This window comes from Dioszegia hungarica, assembly GCF_025882075.1.
Source record: "Dioszegia hungarica strain PDD-24b-2 chromosome Unknown MKK02contig_8, whole genome shotgun sequence".
Classification (NCBI taxonomy): domain Eukaryota; kingdom Fungi; phylum Basidiomycota; class Tremellomycetes; order Tremellales; family Bulleribasidiaceae; genus Dioszegia; species Dioszegia hungarica.
In genome coordinates this window covers 134,741-153,452 of record NW_026515770.1, presented here as the reverse complement: position 1 = coordinate 153,452, position 18,712 = coordinate 134,741, and the positions used below count along the sequence as shown (strand labels likewise).

The 18,712-nt window shown below is 56.9% G+C and overlaps 10 protein-coding genes across 10 annotated transcripts; 6 read left to right on the top strand and 4 right to left on the bottom strand.

Moving 5' to 3' along the window:
* Positions 1-903: 903 nt before the first annotated feature.
* Positions 904-1,848, bottom strand: MKK02DRAFT_43743 (uncharacterized protein; the record flags this gene model as incomplete). The annotated part of the gene is made up of 4 exons (XM_053092590.1): positions 904-1,181; positions 1,247-1,379; positions 1,429-1,531; positions 1,613-1,848. The coding sequence occupies 4 exons, from the start codon at positions 1,846-1,848 to the stop codon at positions 904-906; spliced, it is 750 nt and encodes a 249-aa protein (XP_052944841.1).
* A 558-nt stretch (positions 1,849-2,406) lies between these two features.
* Positions 2,407-5,595, top strand: MKK02DRAFT_25455 (P-loop containing nucleoside triphosphate hydrolase protein; the record flags this gene model as incomplete). The annotated part of the gene is made up of 8 exons (XM_053087043.1): positions 2,407-2,593; positions 2,641-3,241; positions 3,287-4,130; positions 4,180-4,969; positions 5,015-5,214; positions 5,272-5,313; positions 5,364-5,450; positions 5,500-5,595. 8 exons carry the CDS (start codon positions 2,407-2,409, stop codon positions 5,593-5,595), a joined length of 2,847 nt encoding a protein of 948 aa, XP_052944840.1.
* A 452-nt stretch (positions 5,596-6,047) lies between these two features.
* Positions 6,048-6,429, top strand: MKK02DRAFT_43741 (uncharacterized protein; the record flags this gene model as incomplete). Its single annotated transcript, XM_053092589.1, has 2 exons — positions 6,048-6,136; positions 6,192-6,429. The coding sequence occupies 2 exons, from the start codon at positions 6,048-6,050 to the stop codon at positions 6,427-6,429; spliced, it is 327 nt and encodes a 108-aa protein (XP_052944839.1).
* Positions 6,430-7,099: 670 nt separating this feature from the next.
* Positions 7,100-7,765, top strand: MKK02DRAFT_43740 (uncharacterized protein; the record flags this gene model as incomplete). Its single annotated transcript, XM_053092588.1, has 2 exons — positions 7,100-7,239; positions 7,300-7,765. The coding sequence occupies 2 exons, from the start codon at positions 7,100-7,102 to the stop codon at positions 7,763-7,765; spliced, it is 606 nt and encodes a 201-aa protein (XP_052944838.1).
* Positions 7,766-8,480: 715 nt separating this feature from the next.
* Positions 8,481-8,962, top strand: MKK02DRAFT_43739 (uncharacterized protein; the record flags this gene model as incomplete). Its single annotated transcript, XM_053092587.1, has 2 exons — positions 8,481-8,509; positions 8,584-8,962. 2 exons carry the CDS (start codon positions 8,481-8,483, stop codon positions 8,960-8,962), a joined length of 408 nt encoding a protein of 135 aa, XP_052944837.1.
* A 272-nt stretch (positions 8,963-9,234) lies between these two features.
* Positions 9,235-10,845, top strand: MKK02DRAFT_43738 (60Kd inner membrane protein-domain-containing protein; the record flags this gene model as incomplete). The annotated part of the gene is made up of 2 exons (XM_053092586.1): positions 9,235-9,879; positions 9,940-10,845. 2 exons carry the CDS (start codon positions 9,235-9,237, stop codon positions 10,843-10,845), a joined length of 1,551 nt encoding a protein of 516 aa, XP_052944836.1.
* A 270-nt stretch (positions 10,846-11,115) lies between these two features.
* On the bottom strand, positions 11,116-12,034 carry MKK02DRAFT_43737 (Mss4-like protein; the record flags this gene model as incomplete). The annotated part of the gene is made up of 4 exons (XM_053092585.1): positions 11,116-11,515; positions 11,559-11,640; positions 11,687-11,758; positions 11,809-12,034. 4 exons carry the CDS (start codon positions 12,032-12,034, stop codon positions 11,116-11,118), a joined length of 780 nt encoding a protein of 259 aa, XP_052944835.1.
* A 770-nt stretch (positions 12,035-12,804) lies between these two features.
* On the top strand, positions 12,805-14,441 carry MKK02DRAFT_43736 (putative transcription initiation factor TFIIE alpha subunit; the record flags this gene model as incomplete). Its single annotated transcript, XM_053092584.1, has 7 exons — positions 12,805-12,929; positions 13,013-13,108; positions 13,181-13,355; positions 13,410-13,798; positions 13,852-14,231; positions 14,286-14,359; positions 14,415-14,441. 7 exons carry the CDS (start codon positions 12,805-12,807, stop codon positions 14,439-14,441), a joined length of 1,266 nt encoding a protein of 421 aa, XP_052944834.1.
* A 379-nt stretch (positions 14,442-14,820) lies between these two features.
* On the bottom strand, positions 14,821-15,354 carry MKK02DRAFT_43735 (uncharacterized protein; the record flags this gene model as incomplete). The annotated part of the gene is made up of 2 exons (XM_053092583.1): positions 14,821-15,106; positions 15,335-15,354. 2 exons carry the CDS (start codon positions 15,352-15,354, stop codon positions 14,821-14,823), a joined length of 306 nt encoding a protein of 101 aa, XP_052944833.1.
* Positions 15,355-15,808: 454 nt separating this feature from the next.
* MKK02DRAFT_43734 (uncharacterized protein) lies at positions 15,809-18,288 on the bottom strand (the record flags this gene model as incomplete). The annotated part of the gene is made up of 3 exons (XM_053092582.1): positions 15,809-15,844; positions 15,905-17,270; positions 17,321-18,288. 3 exons carry the CDS (start codon positions 18,286-18,288, stop codon positions 15,809-15,811), a joined length of 2,370 nt encoding a protein of 789 aa, XP_052944832.1.
* Between the last annotated feature and the right edge of the window lie 424 nt (positions 18,289-18,712).

The following is an 18,712-nucleotide window of genomic DNA, read 5'->3' as shown; positions in this document are numbered from 1 at the left end:
CTCCCGTACCCAGCCCAATACCGCGGTTGACGGGTCGCGATCACCCAACATAGCTATAGCTGAAGCTTACAATTCTCCGCTTCATTCTGGATAGGAAGGACAATTCATATAGCTCATACAGATCATTATAATGTGACGAGTTCCTGGTAAAAAGTCACTGCATGTAGCTTTGATGTACTTCTCGATCCACCTTCCAGCGCCCAGCAACGAGCCCAGTCTATTGCGCTGGCCGAGTCCCTCGGCCTGTGACCCTCCGCAACAGAGTCGTATGATAATGTATGATCATATGGTGGGCTTGGTCTTGTGGTGTTTGGGAGATTGTAGTTGAGCTATAGAGTCAGCATACATCGCAGCCTTTGACAAAGGAGGGGAGAACTTACATTCCTCGCCCCATCCTCCCATAGCGTCGATTACGTTCCTCATGGGCTGAACCGAATCTTGTCATGGATTCTCAGGCATGGTAGGGGCCGGTAGCTCCGCATCTCCAGTGTCCACGGGAGGCGGAGCGAGGGTGACGTGATGCTCCGCAACAGACCAAGCGGTGGGCGATTTCTGTTCCTATTCAATCAGCTTATTTCCGACCAGCGTACGCGCGGGGTCAGAAAGGGAGACTTACGCTAAGAGGGACAACAGCTGCTTGTGTCGGAGGCGAGCGCAGAGATGATCCTCTGCAGCCCATATTGTTGAGATGCGGTCGAATGTCAATATAGCGAGGACGAAGGAACCCGTTGTTCCCAGACAAGGTTGAGTGATGACAATGGTGTGTGAATCAGGCACGGTGGGTATCGGACCGTCCTTTGCCGAATGGTGACCGAGGGTCAGATGCAGGTCGACCTGGTAACGTGGTAAGGTCACTTGCCTGCGCTCGTGGCGGCAGAGCATGGCGGCGGTGGACAGAGCTCCTCATTTCCGCCCCTTCTTCTTCCTCCCGCTACTAACCACCTTCTCCTCTTCCTCTTCCGAGCTATCCTCACCGCCGGCAGACAGCTCCAAGTCTACCAGCTCCTCCCATTCTCGTACGCCCTGGTGTCTCGTACCAGCCATAGACAGGTCGCGCCAGCGCTCGAGGGCAAGTTTGGCATCGTCAAAGGTCGTATCTGGGTTGAGGATGATGCGGGAGAGGGACGTGAGGGATGCGAGGTGGTCGTTGTGGAGGGATATGAGGGGTGGAATGGAGTTCACTTATAAATCAGCTCGAGACCAGGATGAAGAAGACCAGGCAGAATATCAGAGGAGAGGAGCCTACCGAAATGATCCAGTGTCCAGCTTAACCATAATGGCTCTTCGACCACCCAAGCTGCTCCTTGCAGTCTGCATGCCTCAAAGAAGATCTTCTCCGCCTGGTCCACGAGCAGAGATAGCTTAGCGAGGAGCCTTCCCTGAGGACATCAAAGTCCGAAGCACCCTGAGAGAGGAAGTAACGCTCACCAGCTTTGCCAGAACCGCTTCCATCGCTGCGCGCTGATCGTGCAGTCTCACGAGATGAGTCGACATGGACGTTCTCTCGGTCTCGGCGACTTGGAGTAGGTTGCTACCAGAATCAGCTCATCCGTATTTACGTGCAGCAACTCTTCTCGACCGTAATAACGGCGAAAGACTCGCGCAGACTCACTCCATCGTCGTACTCTCATCAATAACCCCCTTGCTCGCCTTGATCCCGTCGACTCCGACCAGATCATCCCACGTCCTGAGCAGGTTCTTGATCTCGCTGATCACGATCCTGAGCATACGATGATGTGTCGTCTCTATTGGCGGGAGAGCCACGACAGGCACAGTCGCTGGCCCAGGCGAAGGGGATAGCGAGGACCGAGACCGAGAGGGGGTAGAGAGGGAGGCTAGTCGCGACATCGCTCCCTCCTTGGTACTCGTATGGGATATCCAGGCCGAGATACAGCTCGAGATCACCTATGAGACTCGTACGCGAGACCGGTCTCCTCTATCTTCGCTATAAAGGTGACGCTCAAAGCATCGTTGTCGCTGCCCAAACGAGCGAGCTCACGGTCTGCCTGTCAACATTTTACTTTCCGTCGGAACTGCTTTATTACGGCATCCGAATCTGTGCCGGTGAGGATCGTCATCGTCAAACCGCGCACAGAATACCTCTTTGTCTACCTTATATCTACCTCAGACTTGCCTATCGGGAGTAGCGCATAAGTGACGAGACCTCGAAGGGTACGCTAGGGGCACCAGATCACTTGGCAAACAAATCGCTGCGGAAGCCGCTCAACACACTGTGTTGGATTCGCCAATCCCCCTCGCCATACCACTTCAACCGCTCACTCTGCCCGCCACATAGCGGGCCTAGCCATGCTGGTCCGGATACTACGGCCTCTAACCATGCGGCATGTCGTGGCTACCTCCCGTCTGGCGCCGCGCGTTATATCACGAGCGATTCCGGCAAGAGCTATGTTCGCCACCTCACGACCCATGCTGCAGCAGCGTCTGGCCGTCAGTACTCCATCCCGAAACATGCATCAGCGTGCCATCTCCTTCGCCACCATACCAAGGATGATGGCTAGAGCCTTCAAGCTGCCGATGTACGGTGCAGCTATAGGAGCTGGAGGCGCCGGTTACGCGCATTACAAGCTGGAAGGTGCGTTCCGAAATGCGACAGGTAGACGGTTCAGCTGACTCTCGCAGGTGTAAGAACCGCAACTGGAGAAATGATAGACGGAGTGACCGATACTCTATCATCAGCTTACAACACAACATCCCAAACACTAGCTTCCACCTTGGCAACGGCGACCCAGCTCTCGAACGCCCTTGGACAGCGGGTCTCGGATGGAATCAGCGGTACCGCGGCGGATGTCAAGGACGGAGTCGATGCCTTCGGATCCGGGGCGAAGCAGTGGTGGACACTGGTAAAACAGCAACTGCCGGAATGGTCTGCTAAGGCCGAGGAGCCGACCGCCAGCAATAATGGAGGAGGTGGAAGCAGGGATGAGAAGTGGCGGCCAGGAGAGGGACCAGGAGAGCCCACGCCACCGCCACCTGGAGGTGAGGTGCTCGTTGGGCTCGTGGGCGCGGGCGCTATGATGGAGAAGGATGACAGGGGAGAGCTCCCGAAGGAGGAGCACCAGCTGCTCCAATTGACTCGGAAGCTGATCGAGATCCGCTCGGTCCTGCTCAGCGTGGACCAGAGCGATGCGCTCAAGCTGCCAAGTATCGTTGTCATTGGGAGTCAGAGTTCGGGAAAGAGTTCGGTGTTAGAGGCGATCGTGGGACATGAGTTCTTGCCAAAGTGAGCGCCCATGTCGAACTTTATGAGTCAATGCTGACTTTACAGGGGAGACAACATGGTCACACGCCGACCTATCGAACTCACCCTAATCCACACTCCCTCAAATGCTGCTTCCTCTTCGACAACGCCGGCGGAGTATGGCGTGTTCCCGAACCTTCCCGGATTAGGCAAAATCTCATCCTTCTCCACCATTCAGAAAACCCTTACCGACCTCAACCTCGCTGTCCCTCCCGAGATGGCCGTATCCGACGACCCCATCCACCTTCAGATCCACTCCCCTCACGTTCCCGACCTCACCCTCATCGACCTCCCCGGATACATCCAAATATCCAGTATGGACCAACCCGAGCAGCTCAAAGACAAGATCAACAGCTTGTGCGACAAGTATATCCGGGAGCCTAACATCATCCTCGCTGTCTGCGCGGCGGACGTCGATCTCGCCAACTCCCCCGCTTTGCGCGCGAGCAGACGCGTGGATCCGCTAGGCACGAGGACGATCGGAGTGATCACGAAGATGGACCTGGTCAAGCCGGAGAATGGGGTACAGATCCTGCGGGGCGAGCGGTATCCGCTCCATCTGGGATACGTCGGGGTCGTGTGCAAGGCACCAGCAGCGGGAGTGAGTGGGCTTCTGCGGAACATACGGGGAGGAGAGGCAAATAATGTCACCAACGCGGTGATCAGGCGGGAGGAGGAGTTCTTTGGTGGGGAAAACGCTAGGCTGTTCTCGAACAAGGGCAGGGCTGTGGGTGAGAAGAGGCTGTTGGTCGGGACAGACACTCTGCGGCGAAGGTTGATGGATGTTTTGGAGACGAGCATGTCGGGGAGTCTGAACGGGATCACCAATGCGGTGCAGCTGGAGCTGGAAGAAGCGAGCTATCAATTCAAGGTGAGCCCCGAGTCCAGCGTTCTCCCCACGTACCAAGCTCACTTCGTAGGTACAATACAATGACCGCCGGATCACCGCCGAGTCGTACGTTGCCGAAGCGGTCGATGCTTTGAAGTCCAAATTCAAAGAGTACACAACCCACTTCTCGAAACCCGCCGTCCGGTCCAAGCTCAAGGACATGCTCGACAACCGCCTCATGGACATCCTCGAGCAGCTATACTGGAACGACCCGCGCACCGCGGAACTCAGCAAGCTCGCCGAGGACCGGAAGCTGGCACCGGAAGAGCTTGACTCGTACTGGAAGTACAAGCTTGAGACTGCTTCGTCAATGTTGACAAAGAGCGGTGTCGGGCGGGACAGCACCAACCTCGTCGCGGACGGTCTTCGGGGTCTTATCGACAATATCGCTCAGGCCGAGCCGTTCACATTCCACCCGGACGCAACGACCCGGATCGTTGACTTTTCGCATGCTATCCTTCGGGAACGGATGGGCATGACGGCCGACCAGGTGGAGAACTGTATCAAGCCGTACAAGTACGAAGTGGAGGTGGATGACCGAGAATGGGCGCTAGGGCGGGAACGGGCAGAAGAGAAGTTTGGCGAGGAGATGGGCAGAGCAGAGTTGAAGTTGGGCGAGATCCGGAAGCGGGTCGGAGGAGGACGGAAACTGGGGTCGTTGATACGGCATGTGGAGGAGCTGGAGAGGTGGGAGGATGAGACGAGGCGGAGAAGAGTGTCGAATCTGGGCAGGGTCGTACCGGAGGGAGACGAGGCGGATGAGACGCATGTGGATACACCGCTGGATGCGTACAAGTATAGTCCGGCTCAGGTCATTGATGGTGAGTCTTCTGCTTGGCCTGCTGCGACTAGGGCTGATGACGTAGGTCGACACGCCCTTCTCCTCTCAAATCGCCTCACCCTCCTCCGTCTCCGTCAGAACGCTCTCAAATCTAAGCGGTGTCGGATGGGTCCGGACCAGTCTGCTTTCTGCCCCGAGGCATTCTTGGCGGTCGTAGCGGACAAGCTCGCATATACGTCGACGATGTTTATCAATATCGAGCTGCTCGAGCAGTTCTTCTATCAGGTGAGCTAGCCCTTCCGAAGTGGTTGATAGTCAGGATCGAGCTGATGGCACCATCAGTTCCCTCGCGAGATTGATTCGAGAATACTGTACGATCTAGACGTATGTCCCTTGTTCTGGCAGCTCGGGGAGGACATGCTGATTATATCTAGCGGTCTGAGATTGCCAAATTCGCCCGTGAGAACCCAAAAATTAGAAAACACCTCGATTTGCAGGACCGGAAGGACAAGCTGGAGCAGGTAAGTACTCGACACTCGGGAGATCTATAGACGAGCTGACGCCCTACAGGTGATGCGGTCGCTCCAGGGCCTGGTCAACTTGCAGAAAGAAGCTCAACCTGCACAGTCGAGACGAGAAGCTGGGCTCTTCACAAAATTCTTCTAGAAGGGTCGAGCGGTAGCAGGCTCATAGACGGTGACTGGCGGTCCGGTAGCGGTAGTAATTGAGCTAGATTCACGAGCAATGTCATGTTGTATCTAAAATGCCACTCTTCGTAATATGCCACATTGCTCCCAGTGTTGTGGTCGAGCTGGCACCGCTCAGAGGGCGACCAATCGGGTAGCACCTTATCTTTTGCCCGGGTTCTCAAACAACCGTGACGATGAGCGCATCGCTTGGTCATCTCTGATAAGCTACGGCGATGCGGCGATGTCGTCCTGGAGCTCAAACATTGCGGACCTTGGCCTGATATGCGGCCGGATCCAAGGTGCAATCATGGCTGCAACAGTGCAACCGGTGTAGAAATCGCGCTTCAGCCGCAAGTTAATATCAGCTCAATGACAGTATAACTCCTGCCTTACTCAAGTACCACCCACAATACCCACACCCACTCAGAAATGAACCCACCCGCCGAATCTCTTCCCATACAGGCGGTACAGCTGCAGATGATGGCCGTGCCAAATGGGTATCCAGTCGATGAGGAACGGTCAGTCGTCACGCGCCTCTGTCCGCACCTCCGGTCGGGAGCTGATGCCTTGTAGAAGTATCGCGAGCGGTCTCACTCTCGTCGGAGCTCCTGCGTCAGTCGCATCCACCACATCCACCACGTCCACGCGCCGCACCCTCAAACCTCGCATCGCGGTCCCCACTTCGAAACAGTTGACCGACCTCTGGTGGAAGTGCGTCCTCGGCGTCTGCATGGTTGGCATACTAGGCGGTCTTGGTTACTTGGTCTTCCTCTTCTTCAAGTGGATGAAGACCAAATCAGAGCAGGGGTGATCGGGCGGGTCATACCGTAAGATCGCCGGAGCGACATGGTCCGCGGGTGGCGAGGAATGAGGAGGCGGGCGAGGCGGCGGGAAGCAGTCTTTCCGCATCGAGTGAACTGGCAGTATCGCAGCCTGTGTAGGCCTTGGATGTACAGTGATATTGTCTCAACCAGCAGACAGAGAGGGAAGGGGTGATCTGATCATGAATCTGTCAATAGAACAAAGTTTAAGGCGCATGGCAGAATCCGGTATTGGCCAGGCCTCCTGCCGAACAGCGGAGTCTGCGGATGGCTGCAGCATCGTAACTTGCCCATATCATGCCGGGACGAAGACTGAGGCTACTGCATAGTCCTGTGATATCATGCGCTTCTGCGGTTGACCGATGATCATAGCCGTGGTTGACGCGTCACGTCAGCGTTATCGGTGCCGGAGGTGAGACAAATGGTGACGCCTTGCATGTTTATTTCACGCGTCCTCATGACGTCGAGTCGCTTATCGCGCTGGCACCGCCTCCTGACCTTCGGATAGCGGAGTAGCCGAGGATGTGTACACAGACCTTTGCTTCTATATATGGGGCGCCGGTAGAACACCTCTTCTTTGCTCTCCGCACGCGCGCAACACCAGCACATCCCCACAGCTCCCCCCCCCCCCCCCCCCCCCCCCCCCCCTCAAGTCATATCATGCACGACTCGGCTCCTTCCACACCATCCACCACCACCCAGACCACCTCGCACACACCCACAATGTCCAATACTTCATCGCCCGCCAACAATTTGGAGGAGCTCCCATACTACTCCGAGAAGGTGGATGATGAGGAGAGGTATGTCCGCTCAAAACGACGTGGCTTCCATCAAGGAAACTTGAGCTGACCCATTCGTAGCAAGATCGGTCATCCACACGCTCTCGCGGAGGAGTATGGTGATCTCCCTCCTAGGACACCTCTCGCCCCTCCACCCCGCAGCCGCAGGATGATCGCTTTACCCTCCCTTTCGAGCATTAAGACACGCTGTACGATCGCCCTACCACCGGACTTCTGGGACAAATTCGCCATGATCTTCGGCTCCATGCTCGGCGTTGGCATTGTGGTCGGCCTCTGCGGCTTGTTCATACACTCCGCCGATCAGTCCAAGCTCGCGAGGGACGCAGAGGAAGCGGTACGAAAGGCGGCTACGGAGGCAGCGCAGGCGGCCAAGGACGCGGTGGATCAGGCAGTCATCAATGCCTCGGTGAAGGGGCCCGAGGTGTTCTGGGAGATTTTGAAGGAATTCAAAGCGTTCAGGGAGACGATGGTGGAAGAGCTGCAGGCGCTGAGGGCCGCGACGGTCGCTGTGACTGCTAGAGCCTGAGCTAGCTGTTCTAACCTATAGAGCAAGTCATCGAGACCACCGGGGTCGGCATCGTAGATGTATATACCAGTACTCGTGGGGATATATCAATGTATACACGATTGAAGAGGTTGCAGGTCTGCCGGAGGGTGACCTCACAGTGTCTACGTAGACTAGACTGGGCCACTCAGCGACCGTCGAATATGTTCAGCTGAAGGTAGGCTCCAGGTGGACTACTCCATCCACACGGACAGACTACAGTATATACGACAGTACTAGGCTTGATGGCGGTGCGCTTTGGCTGTCACAGATTGCCACTCCTCTCCCGCTGTAGTAGACAAAAGAAGACTGGTAGCTGGACCGTAGCATCCGGTCCGCATCTGGCAAGATAAGCACAAATATTTGATGTTGTGCCCGAAAAGGGGCTGGTCATGGCGGTGCAGCCAGGCACCGGCTCGAATACGACGGTGTGATAGCGCTATTGGCGCATCATAAGTCCCTCGCTCATGCTTCTACCTCGACCCACATACACGAACCCCTATACCACCACGTCCACTACCCAAAGGCAACACATCTGCCTCTCCCACTCTTAATGAGCCACAGCGGGTGAGCTGGAGATCCAGCTTTGTCCGTCACTCTACCTCAAAATGGGACGCTGACAGGTGTCAGTCCCACTCCACTTCCTACCACTAGCACCCCTCAGATGCTCGGCGGCCATGTAGAGTCTGAGCGCTCCATGTCTTCTAGCATGACCGAGAAGCAGAGGTAAGCCATCAGCTAGTGCGAGCGGACTGGGAACGGACACAGCGTGGTGTGTTGTCTGAGCTCATCATTTCCAGGCCTATAGTTCCCAAATACGTTCCCAAATACGCCTCTGGCACGAAAGGTTCCAGCGGAGATGATATCGTTGACGGGATTGCCGCCTGCATATTTCTGGGGGGCTTCGGATACTTCCTGTACTGGCTTGTCGATAACATCTGGTTTTCGGGAGTAGCTGTCCGAGCCGCCATGGCGCACGCTAGGGAAGTCGCACGTGCAGCCAAAGTAGCCGCCGCGCTGGCGGAGAAGTCTGCGGAAGAGGCCGCAATCCTTGCAGAGCGAGCTGCGGCCGATGCCGCCCGGATGGCGCAGATCAAGGGGGTTCAGGTGCTGGCGGATCTGCTGGAAGAGATCAAGCACCTCAGGGCGGCGATGGACATCATTGCGGGCGGGGAGTAGGGTTTGTAGGCAGACAAGCGGCACCCATATTAGCTAGTAGGCTAATCCTGCCATGTATAGTGTCAGTGCAGATGATATGAGCATGGCGAAGCGAGCCCCGCTGATCATCTTGGCTCTGACCGGTCGATCTGACCTCTTGCGAAGTAAGTTCGAGGAATGTGGTGCGTGGTATGCCGGCATGACACTGAGATCACCGCAGCCAAATTTATATTTTGTCCTGTTCTACCCTCACCTTGCTGATACGACCCACTTGCCTGCTACTCCTGGTCAGGATGACAGCTATAAGACCAGCTATCGCAGTGATTAATGCGTTGGCGGGACCATCACGGTTACGCGGACGACCGGGATTGATAGCGAGCGAAAGCTTCCGACATTCGAGGTCGCTTTCAAATGGCGCGGCCAGCTTCGCTCGACCTCAGTACAGCCAGGCGGAGCCTCTGAGGCGGATTAGCAATACCGCGAAGGGCCTCTATAGCTATGGTGTGCAGCGTGATGCCTCTATTCGGCGCCCTGCATCGCAACAGCTGCGATCATATACCTCCTTCCCCCCTTCCGCCCCACGACCTGCTATCTCCCCTCGTCAATATCCCCTCCTGGCGCTCGCATCCCTGACCAGCTCCTTACCCACAGATCCAGTCGACCCATCAACTACATCCTCATTCCTCGATCCCCTAGTCGCCCTCCTCCTATCCTCTCCACTACCAGCAGGCCTCACCATCCTCCTCCTCACCTTCTCGTTCCGGTCAGCCATCACCCTTCCGGCGACAATATGGCAGCGACGTCGGATGCAGCGGACGAAGGAGATAGTGCGACCTGCCATGAAGGCGATCAATGAGCAGCTGGCGGGGAAGGTGGCTCGGGAATGTAGGGCCAAGGGACTGGGATATGAGGAGTACAAGAAGGAGCTAAAGAGCCAGGTGAGCTGAATTTCCATATCCCGATGGTCTCTCGTGAGGTAGCACAAGCTGATTATCCAGCTGGCTGTACATCAATCCGCCCTTCACAAGAAATACGGTACCCACCCTCTTGCAACCATGATCCTCCCCCTCTTCGTCCACATTCCCCTCATCATCACCCTCTCGCTCTCCATCCGGCGCGCAATCGAAGCGCCACTCTCGCCCTGGGCATCCGAAAGCTGGTGGTGGCTACAGCACCTAGGCGAGGTGGATCCGACGTTTATCTTGCCCATCATGGGCGGCGTGGTGGGGATGATGAATGCGGAGGTTATTGGGAGGCGGAATAAGGATCTGGGGGAGGCGCTGGAGGTCGGGTCAGAGGGAGGGGTGGTCAAGGATACTGGGAGGGTTGTCTCTTCAGTGGCGGACACTGGTCGGGGGCCTGTCGCGTCCTCGGTTCCGCCTCAACCTTTGCCGGCTGCGCCCCAGCCGACGGCCACAGCGAAGAGTGGCTCAACGACACGGACGCCAACACTGCCGGCGCATCTTTCCAAATCACCAGGATCAACGCAAATACCATCTCGCCCCCTATCGACATCATCCATCATCCGCTCATCCCCTCCCACCCCTACAGCACGCCCAGCGCGTAAATCACCGATCCCAACCCCTACACCTCGCCCTGCTACCCCGTCCAAACGGCCAATCCGTCCTCTTCCTCCATCAGCATCATCCTCCTCTCCCTCCGGACCTCGCCTCCAGCCCATCACAGCGATCGTGGAGCAGACCAAGGAGGTCGACAAGGCCCGCCTGACGTCCAAGCTGTTCGCTATGGCCATGCGGGCCGGTGCGGTCCTGTTCATCCCGATCGCGATGCAGGTGCCGGCTGCGCTGGCGCTGTACTGGACAGCCAGTATGGTTTTCACATTGGGACAGAACTTGACGTTGGACTGGCTGGATGCGAGGGCGAAGGCAAGGAAGGCTGTTTGAACTATAGATTAGGCGTAGGCGAGAGATGGCGCGGCGAGGATTATGGTATCACCACAAATCCAATCTGGCCGAGAGCCAGAGAATATCATGTTGTAGTGAGGTTATAGGGGAGTTGGAAGTGAGTTGATCTCATGCATAACGTGGTAGTTAACTGCATATTGTTGTACTTGACTCCTCCGTTCTTTTGGGTCTGACTTGACTGCTTTTCTCTTCTGACTAAACTGCTCCGGTCACTCATCCTGACCGTTTCTGCACGTTGATACAGCTGCCCTATCGCTGGTTGTCCTCCATCTTTTCGGTATCCTTGTGTCCCCTCCACTTGACCAGCCCATCCGCCACATCCACCACCCGCCTCTCATAGAAGATATGGCACTGTGGCTTGAACACATCGGGCAAGCCCGGCCTCTCCCACTTGCCATTGCGCTTGTGTCCCTCTCCGCCCGCGGCATGCGAGTCCTCCTTCTTCTCCTGCTCGCCAGCATCCTTGTCACCGGCTTTCGAGTTGCCCTCTTCGACCTCTTTGTTCGTACGTGGCCATTCGAAGGTGGGGGGGAAGGCCATGATCATGTTGTTGCCTTGGTCCATGAGGGGCGAGCCGCAGGCGCGGCATGAGATCTTGTGGGGGATGGGAGTGGGGGTTTTGGACAGGGGATGAACTTCGCCATGTGCACTGATGGTCAGCAGAAGTCCGCCGCAGAGGTAATAGGACGTACCTGAGGAAGCCAAGCCATTCCGGGTCCGAATCAAGCCTGACCATCTCCTTCTTGAACACCGCGGCGTGCTGGAAGGGAGCTCCTTGAGGGTCAGTCCAATATTCGTCAATGACGGGGCAAAGACTCACCGTGCAGTCTTTGGCAGTCTTCGCAATGGCAGATCTTGGCCTGAAGAGGATCGGCATTGTAAACGAACGCGACTATCGCGTCAGCCCAAGTCACGCGACCCTCGAGGCCAGAGGATGCTCACCCTTTCCACACCAGCAGCTCTGCCTCCAAACGGTCGTCCAACTCTCCCAGCTCTCATTCGCCCTGAACGGTTGCTCGTTCAACCAGTCCACATCCTTGTTCTCCTCCTTCTCTTCATCGTCCTTGCTCTCGGACTTTTGACGCTTGTCCTCGTTATCCTTGGTAGACTTCTTGGAGTGGTCCTGGTCGGAACGGACGCGCTTGACATCAGGGCGGGCGGTGGACATTGTGATAGATGTTCGGGATTGATTAGAAAGGGGAAAGTCGAGGTGTTGAGTATGTGTGGTTGGGGAGGGGGAGAGGATGGTCTAGCCTTATACCGGTGCTTGACGATGAACTCTTTGCAGCGCGATCGTTGAGTGATGAGGTCATTCCGTCATGATGAGTTTCCCGGAATTTTGGAATTCTGACCCGCCGATCTCGATCTCAGGCACCGGACGCACACACGTTTCAGAGCCACGTGGATGTGTTTCAGATATCGAGGGGGCCATGGCCATGATACATAGCTGGCACGCGCCAGGCAGCCACCACGTAGCTACCTAAGCGGTCCACTTGTGGCAGCATATACACGGCGGTGAGACTATAATGAGCTGTGAGGTGAGTCATGACTGTCTGCTAAAGTCCAACAGGGACTTGGGAGTAACCAATGCCCCGGCCTGGTCCTGGGCTCTATGTACCGGAGATGGCTGTAAGTGGCTCGAGTTGAGCTGCTGATCATCCATGGCCCGACCGCATATCTCATTCGAAAAAAGCTCTTTCCTGTCGCATTTGACAGATGACGCCCAGCATACTGTATGCGTCATACGGCTTCAAGCTTCATGATCTAAGCTGGGACCCTCTCGCGTTACGTAAGGACCCGGCGCGTGACCCGTGCGTGCAGAATTCCGCCAGCCACGAGAAGCTGCACCTTTCTTTTGGTGTTTGACATCTCCTCTGCACATCATATAGCTATGGCCGCCCACTCTGCCATCGGCATATAGTACATCGGTGCAGCAAGATGTCGGCGCACCTATCGCAGGAACAGATAAAGCGGCTCTGCGAGGACCTGGTCTATCAGGTCGGCTACGCGTTTTACGATGTACCGTATATTATCCTGCTCAACTTGATGGTCCAGATAGAGGTGTAAGTCTCACAATGGCCCAGCAATTGTCGCTGAGATGATCTGGTATGATCTGGATTGATCGACGGCTGCTGACTCTCCGAAGTGCTCGAGAAACGGACATCCAGGAGGCGACGTTCGTACAAGTCAGCGAGATCCGAAAGTATATGGGGATGCTCCTTACGCACCGGCTCATCAAGCGGTATGACGTCTCAATTTACCACGACGGGCGAATCAGCATCGTCGAGACATCGATCCCAGCTGACTGTGCTAGTCATGCAAATAAGGAGCGGGTCCCAATACCCGAATACCTACTGAAGCGGAATGATACCGAGCGGACTCGCCTCAAAGAGGTTATCTACTATTACCTCGACTATCGAGAGTTCGCAAACGTTGTCAAGTACAGGATCGCGATGATGCGGAAGGGTATCGACGAGAAAATAATGCAGGTGAGCTGTCCGAGTTGCGAGCATGACGAGGCCAAACGCCCAGCTGACACCCAGGATGTCGGACATAAAGGCTACGTCTGCCCCACTTGCTCCCGGATGTACACGCCCCTCCAGATCCCCACCCTTTTCTCTCCGGCACACAACGCCTTCTTATGCGAAGACGACAAGGCCGAACTTATCGAACACGTTCCCGACGAGACCGACTCGTCCGACAAGATGCAGCGCTTCAACCGTGCGACTCAGCCGATCCGGGATGCGCTCCGTGCGGTCGAGGGGATCACGCTTCCGACGGTAAACATACATTCCTGGATCGCGGAGAATGTGAAGAGCACGGTGGTGCTTGATGAAGAGGCAGAAGGGAGCAAGGCGAAGGTGCAGGTGGTATTGGGCGGAGAAGGGGAAAGAGAGCGGATAGAAAAGGACAGGCTGGCGGAGCAGCAGCGGTATGCCTTTCCCTTTCACTTACTGTTCTTCACGGAGGATAGTGACCCTGCAGTGTACAGAATGCACTGCCGATATGGCACACCCACTCCACCGTCACTGGATCCGCTACCACCCTCGGCATCGCCGACCAAACAAAATCAGCCAGACTCGCCGCCGAGCGCAAAGCCGGCGTATCGACCGGACAAGGCGAAAGCGAGGATGCCATGCTCATGCAGCATTACGAGGGGATGGATGATGTCAGTGAGGATGGGGATGAGCCGATCCCGGCCAAAGTGGCTGTGAAGGTGGAGGTCAAGGCGGAGCCTAGTGATGTGGATCATGAGGACGAGGAAGACGAGGAGGCGGACACACCTCCGGCTGTTCCTGTAGGACCAGGGGCAGATGGGATGGCTACCGCTGTGGCTTCGAACGGGACGGCAGTAATGGTCAAGGGTATGTTCTTTCCGCCTCAAATCTCCTGTCCGCATGGCAGCTGACAGCCTCCAGTTAATGGTGTGCCGAAACCCCTCGATGAGATCACGGAGGAGGATCAGGAAGATATGACGCCTGACGAATATCAAGTGAGCAACCCTGCAGTCTTCCTATGGTACACCGCTGGTCGTGCTAACGCACCAGGCGTACTACGAGGCGGCATTAGCTTGAATGGCAGCGTTGAGGATCGGACAAGACGTCGTCGTCGTTACAATGTTGTACACTAGTTATCTTAGATGTACGCAGTCCGCCTGTTATCAGAGTGCGGTCGTGGTCAAGGGAGACAGATGCCGGCAAAGCGACCCGCCACACCGCATTCCTCGGCAGTGGCGATGCAGTAAGCCAGTATGCTCGAGCGGCTTCGCACCACTTCGACGTAGCTGGGCAGCCAGTGTACAGGCCGGAACCCCGCTCGACTTCTCGCACGTAGATTTTGTTGCTAAGGCTCTTCCTGACTGATCTACAAACTATTCACATACAGTACACGAGCGAACCTAACGAAGCCACTTGAAAGCTGTCCCAAGCACCGTCGATTCCCTCCTCGACTTCCCTAGACCTCCGCCCCTGCAATGATTTCCATCGCCGCCCTGAGGTGCTTGAGCTCCTCCAGTAGCTCCCCAAGTGCCCGCGCTCCGTTGATTTGTGCCATCCGGACAGCTTCGACCATAGCTTTCTCAGCCTGTTCGGCGGCTCGCTCGGCTGGCTGCGTATAGACGATGTCGCTGTAGACGAAATAGATGAACCATCGCACGAGGGAAGCCAGGAGTGTAAGGAGTAATGCCAAGCAGAGCGAGTCCGCATCGGGCCAGGCATTGGCCCTGACGACATTTGTTGGGCTGATGTAGTCAGCGCTCGTCCGACTGATCCAGCGAGCAGAGCTGGATATAAGGCGCGGACTTGCCTACGTATGTCCTTGGTATTGCTGGAGATCCGAGGCTTATCATCACCATAGATTGAACGCATATGCGCCCCGCCGCCGGGATAGAGAAGATTGGGGTTCAAGTTGCTAGCAGACATCAGACGCGGGTACTTATGGGGTGAGGTGATTCTGTCTCTGAGCTCACTTTCGGGGGTTGTAGCTCATCGTGTCGTCATGCGAATGGACCCCGTGAGGTGTGGGGTGGTGAGCAGGTTGGTTTGAGCGTTGTGTGAACTTGTGAAAGCTGAATGATGACAAGATCAAGAGGCACACTAACTCGTCAGCCTCGAGTATAGCCGTGCCGGCGAGCCGCGCCCAGACCCGAAACACACCGGTCATGTGCCTGAGATCCCGCCCCCTCGTCAGATTGCGGGCGCACTGATTCCCCTGTGTATTCCGTCGTACCTGGGAGATGTATATACATGCGCTATGCAGCCTCATCGACGCTAAACGAACAACAAAGAGAGTAGACGAAGCTGAAGGGAGTACAATATACAAAATGGGTTGGGTTGGGGTTGAAAATACACACAGAAATACAAGCAGTAATGATCGCGTCTTACTAGAAAAGCGGGAGAACAGCGGTGGAGTCCATGAGATGTGACGAGTAGGATGGAGCAGGTCAAGCAGCGTTCGCGAGTACGACCTGAATCGCGCCCTAAGATGGATCAGCTATGACTCTCGCGATGACATCGGCCAAGACTCAAAGTCAACGTACATGGTGAGCTGCATCGAGAAGCCTTCTCCACCTCGTCCAACCCTGATCACTTGTCGGGCCACTTGAACCCGAGGCCGCTCCGTCCGCTCCGTGCCGCGCTACCCCATTGTCTGTCTGGGCATCTCCGCTGCCGTCTCTATCCCGCTGCCGCCTCGCTGCCCGCTGCTCTCTCATCCGGCGTCCGTTCCTGTTGAACCGCTGCCGGAATCCTCTCCGCCTCCTTTCGGCTACGGCCTTGTCGGCAGAAACCGCCACCGCGACCACGTCCCCACCCTCCACAGCGGTGACCTCATCGACCACTCTGGGCTTAATCAACCGATCCAACCCCTTCTTCGCCTTCCTGACCTTCTTCTCCCCCTCGATCTTCACTTCCTCCACCTTCTCCCCAATCTTCTCGTACCCCTCCTGCACACCATGCACTATCACACGTGTGAACTCCTCCTTGACCTCTCTCCGCCTGTTCTTCACCTCTGCCAGACTCGCCCAGACCTTCCTGGCCACCTGCGTCACATACTCCAGCTGAGCGGTATGTACCCCTCGGTGCCGCTCGCTGACTTGGGCAAGTCGGCGACGGAGCTCCTTTGCGCCGATTCGAGCCGAGTCGAGCCGCCGGAGGGTGGACTGGGTGATATTGCGCTCGGCGAGATATGCGACGAAGCGAGAGATCTCGCGTAGCTCGTGGTCGAGATGCAGCATCATGGGGTGGTAGAGCTGCGCAAAGGCCGATGTGGTAGACAGAGCGTAGTCTCGCGTACGCTGGAGGAGGTAGTCGTACCGGTTGTGTAAGTCCGACGAGGGGGTGGAGGTGCAATTGCAAGGCGGCTTGGTTGCGGGCTCTGAGGGGGCAGGAGGGACGATGGGATCCGATGGCCGAACGACCTTGTTTGCCATCGCCCGCATCCAGACCTTGTAGCCTGTGTCGTCGAACACTGACAGAGCGCCCTTGGTAGCAACAGGAGCGGTGAGGGCCACGTTCGACGAATCCGCCGATCCGGAGCAGAAGCTCTGCTTGTTGGCCGCGAGCTCGCCGACGACCGAGTCTGTGTCACCGGAAGCTGGCCGTTCGTCCCGGCTCGGTCCCGACGTGAAGGTCGAGATGGCATCCCGGATGCTCTGAAAGTCCGGAATGAGCTGGGTAGCGAGTGACCGAGCCGCGTGCGTGCTTGATGTGGTTGCCGGGACCGGCTCCGGGGTAGCAAACACCTCGTCCAGAGCGATGCAGCTTTGGGACGACGGAGGGTGGGTCGCGCCGGTCGAGGAGGTATTGTACGCCGAGTATGGCTTGGTGCTCTTGTTTAGGTACGTGGCGCCGGGGCCAAAGGCGCTCAAGATCGCCAAGGCGCAAGATGCGAACGCAAGCAAGCCCCTGGCAAGTGTCAGCCCAATCTTCGAAAGTGACAGAGAAAAACAACGTACCATCTATTTCCCGCATGACCTGCTCCAGCAGCAACGACCGCCCTCAGAGCGCGCTTGAGCTGCAGCTGCCGCTCGTCGACCGGAAAGGACAGCTGCTTCTCCTCAGCACCGCCTTGCGCGCTCATTTCCGCCTGGGGCAGAGCGGACCCCACGGCCTGGACGCTCGGGACCGGCATGTTCAGAGCAATATCCGTCGAGAGATCATACTGCCCCTTCTCCCAAGACGGCATCATGATCTCGACCGGACCGGGGGTGGTAGGCGCCCATGTCCGCGCGTCCTTGAGCCACCCCTCATCCACGCCCCTGACAGGAGTCTTGTCGCTCGTCCGCCGAGCCGCCTCGCTGAGCCGAGCAAAGGGCGCGTCATTCCCTGTGCCGCTTATGATAGGATTGGCCGTCTCGACTGTGGGAGAGAACACCGGTGAGGGCGGGAGGTCAGCGACGCTAGCGCTGGGCGTGCGGTGGTCCGTGTAGGTGCCAGCGGAGGAGAAGGACGCTCCGGGCTCCGGGAAGATGAAGCGGAAGGTGGATCCCGTCTCCCTCGATGGCATCTCCGGACGCTGGGGCAGAGGCGTGTTCTCCGCAGCGCCCAGAGTGGCCCTTGAGTCTGTGAGCAGAGATGCCGTCGCCTCAGCATCGGCATAGCTCCCGTTCAGACCCATGTCATCCTCGTCTTCACTTACGCCGCCAGCGATGAGGGTATTGTCGACATCACGCAGATCGCCGAGCGACCCTTCGAGGCTGTCCGGATGGCGCGGCTCGGACGAGGTGTCGGACAGGAGCTCGAGAAGGGCAGTGCTGACTGTCGAGTTGGACTCAACATCGGTCTCGTCGTCGCGAATAATGACAAAGGACTCGGAGAGGTCGAGCTCGTCGAGATCTGGCTCGGATGCGGAGCTGGAGGATGAGGAGTAGGAGGAGGGCGAGAGGGGAGAGCGAGGACCGGGATGGGGGGATGAGTAAGGCATTGCGCTGGGTGCGTTAGCGGTTGATCGCTCAGAAATGGAGAGCATAGTACTGACCCTTTCGATGTGAGGGGGCGGAGAGTATGCGCCCAGCGCGAGAGGGGTGATGGTCGATATCAGACGTGATAGGCAGGCGTGGACTGAGATGTCAGCGCTCTTCTCGGTGTACTACAACGAGGCGAAGGTGAAGGAGAAAGGAGGAACGTGCGAAGGCCGGGTCAAGTATTGGACACAGAAGAAGCTGGAGACTGAACGACAGCTCACCAGCGAGTCAATGATGGGTGGCAACACAGTGCTATCGCCGCTGATCAGGCCACCGCTGGTGATGCTAGCTGAAGGAGGAGGAGGAGGAGGGGTATGTGAAGGTAGTGATGTGAAGATTAATGGCAAGAATTGAGACTAGGATCGATGACTGACCCTGAGGGTG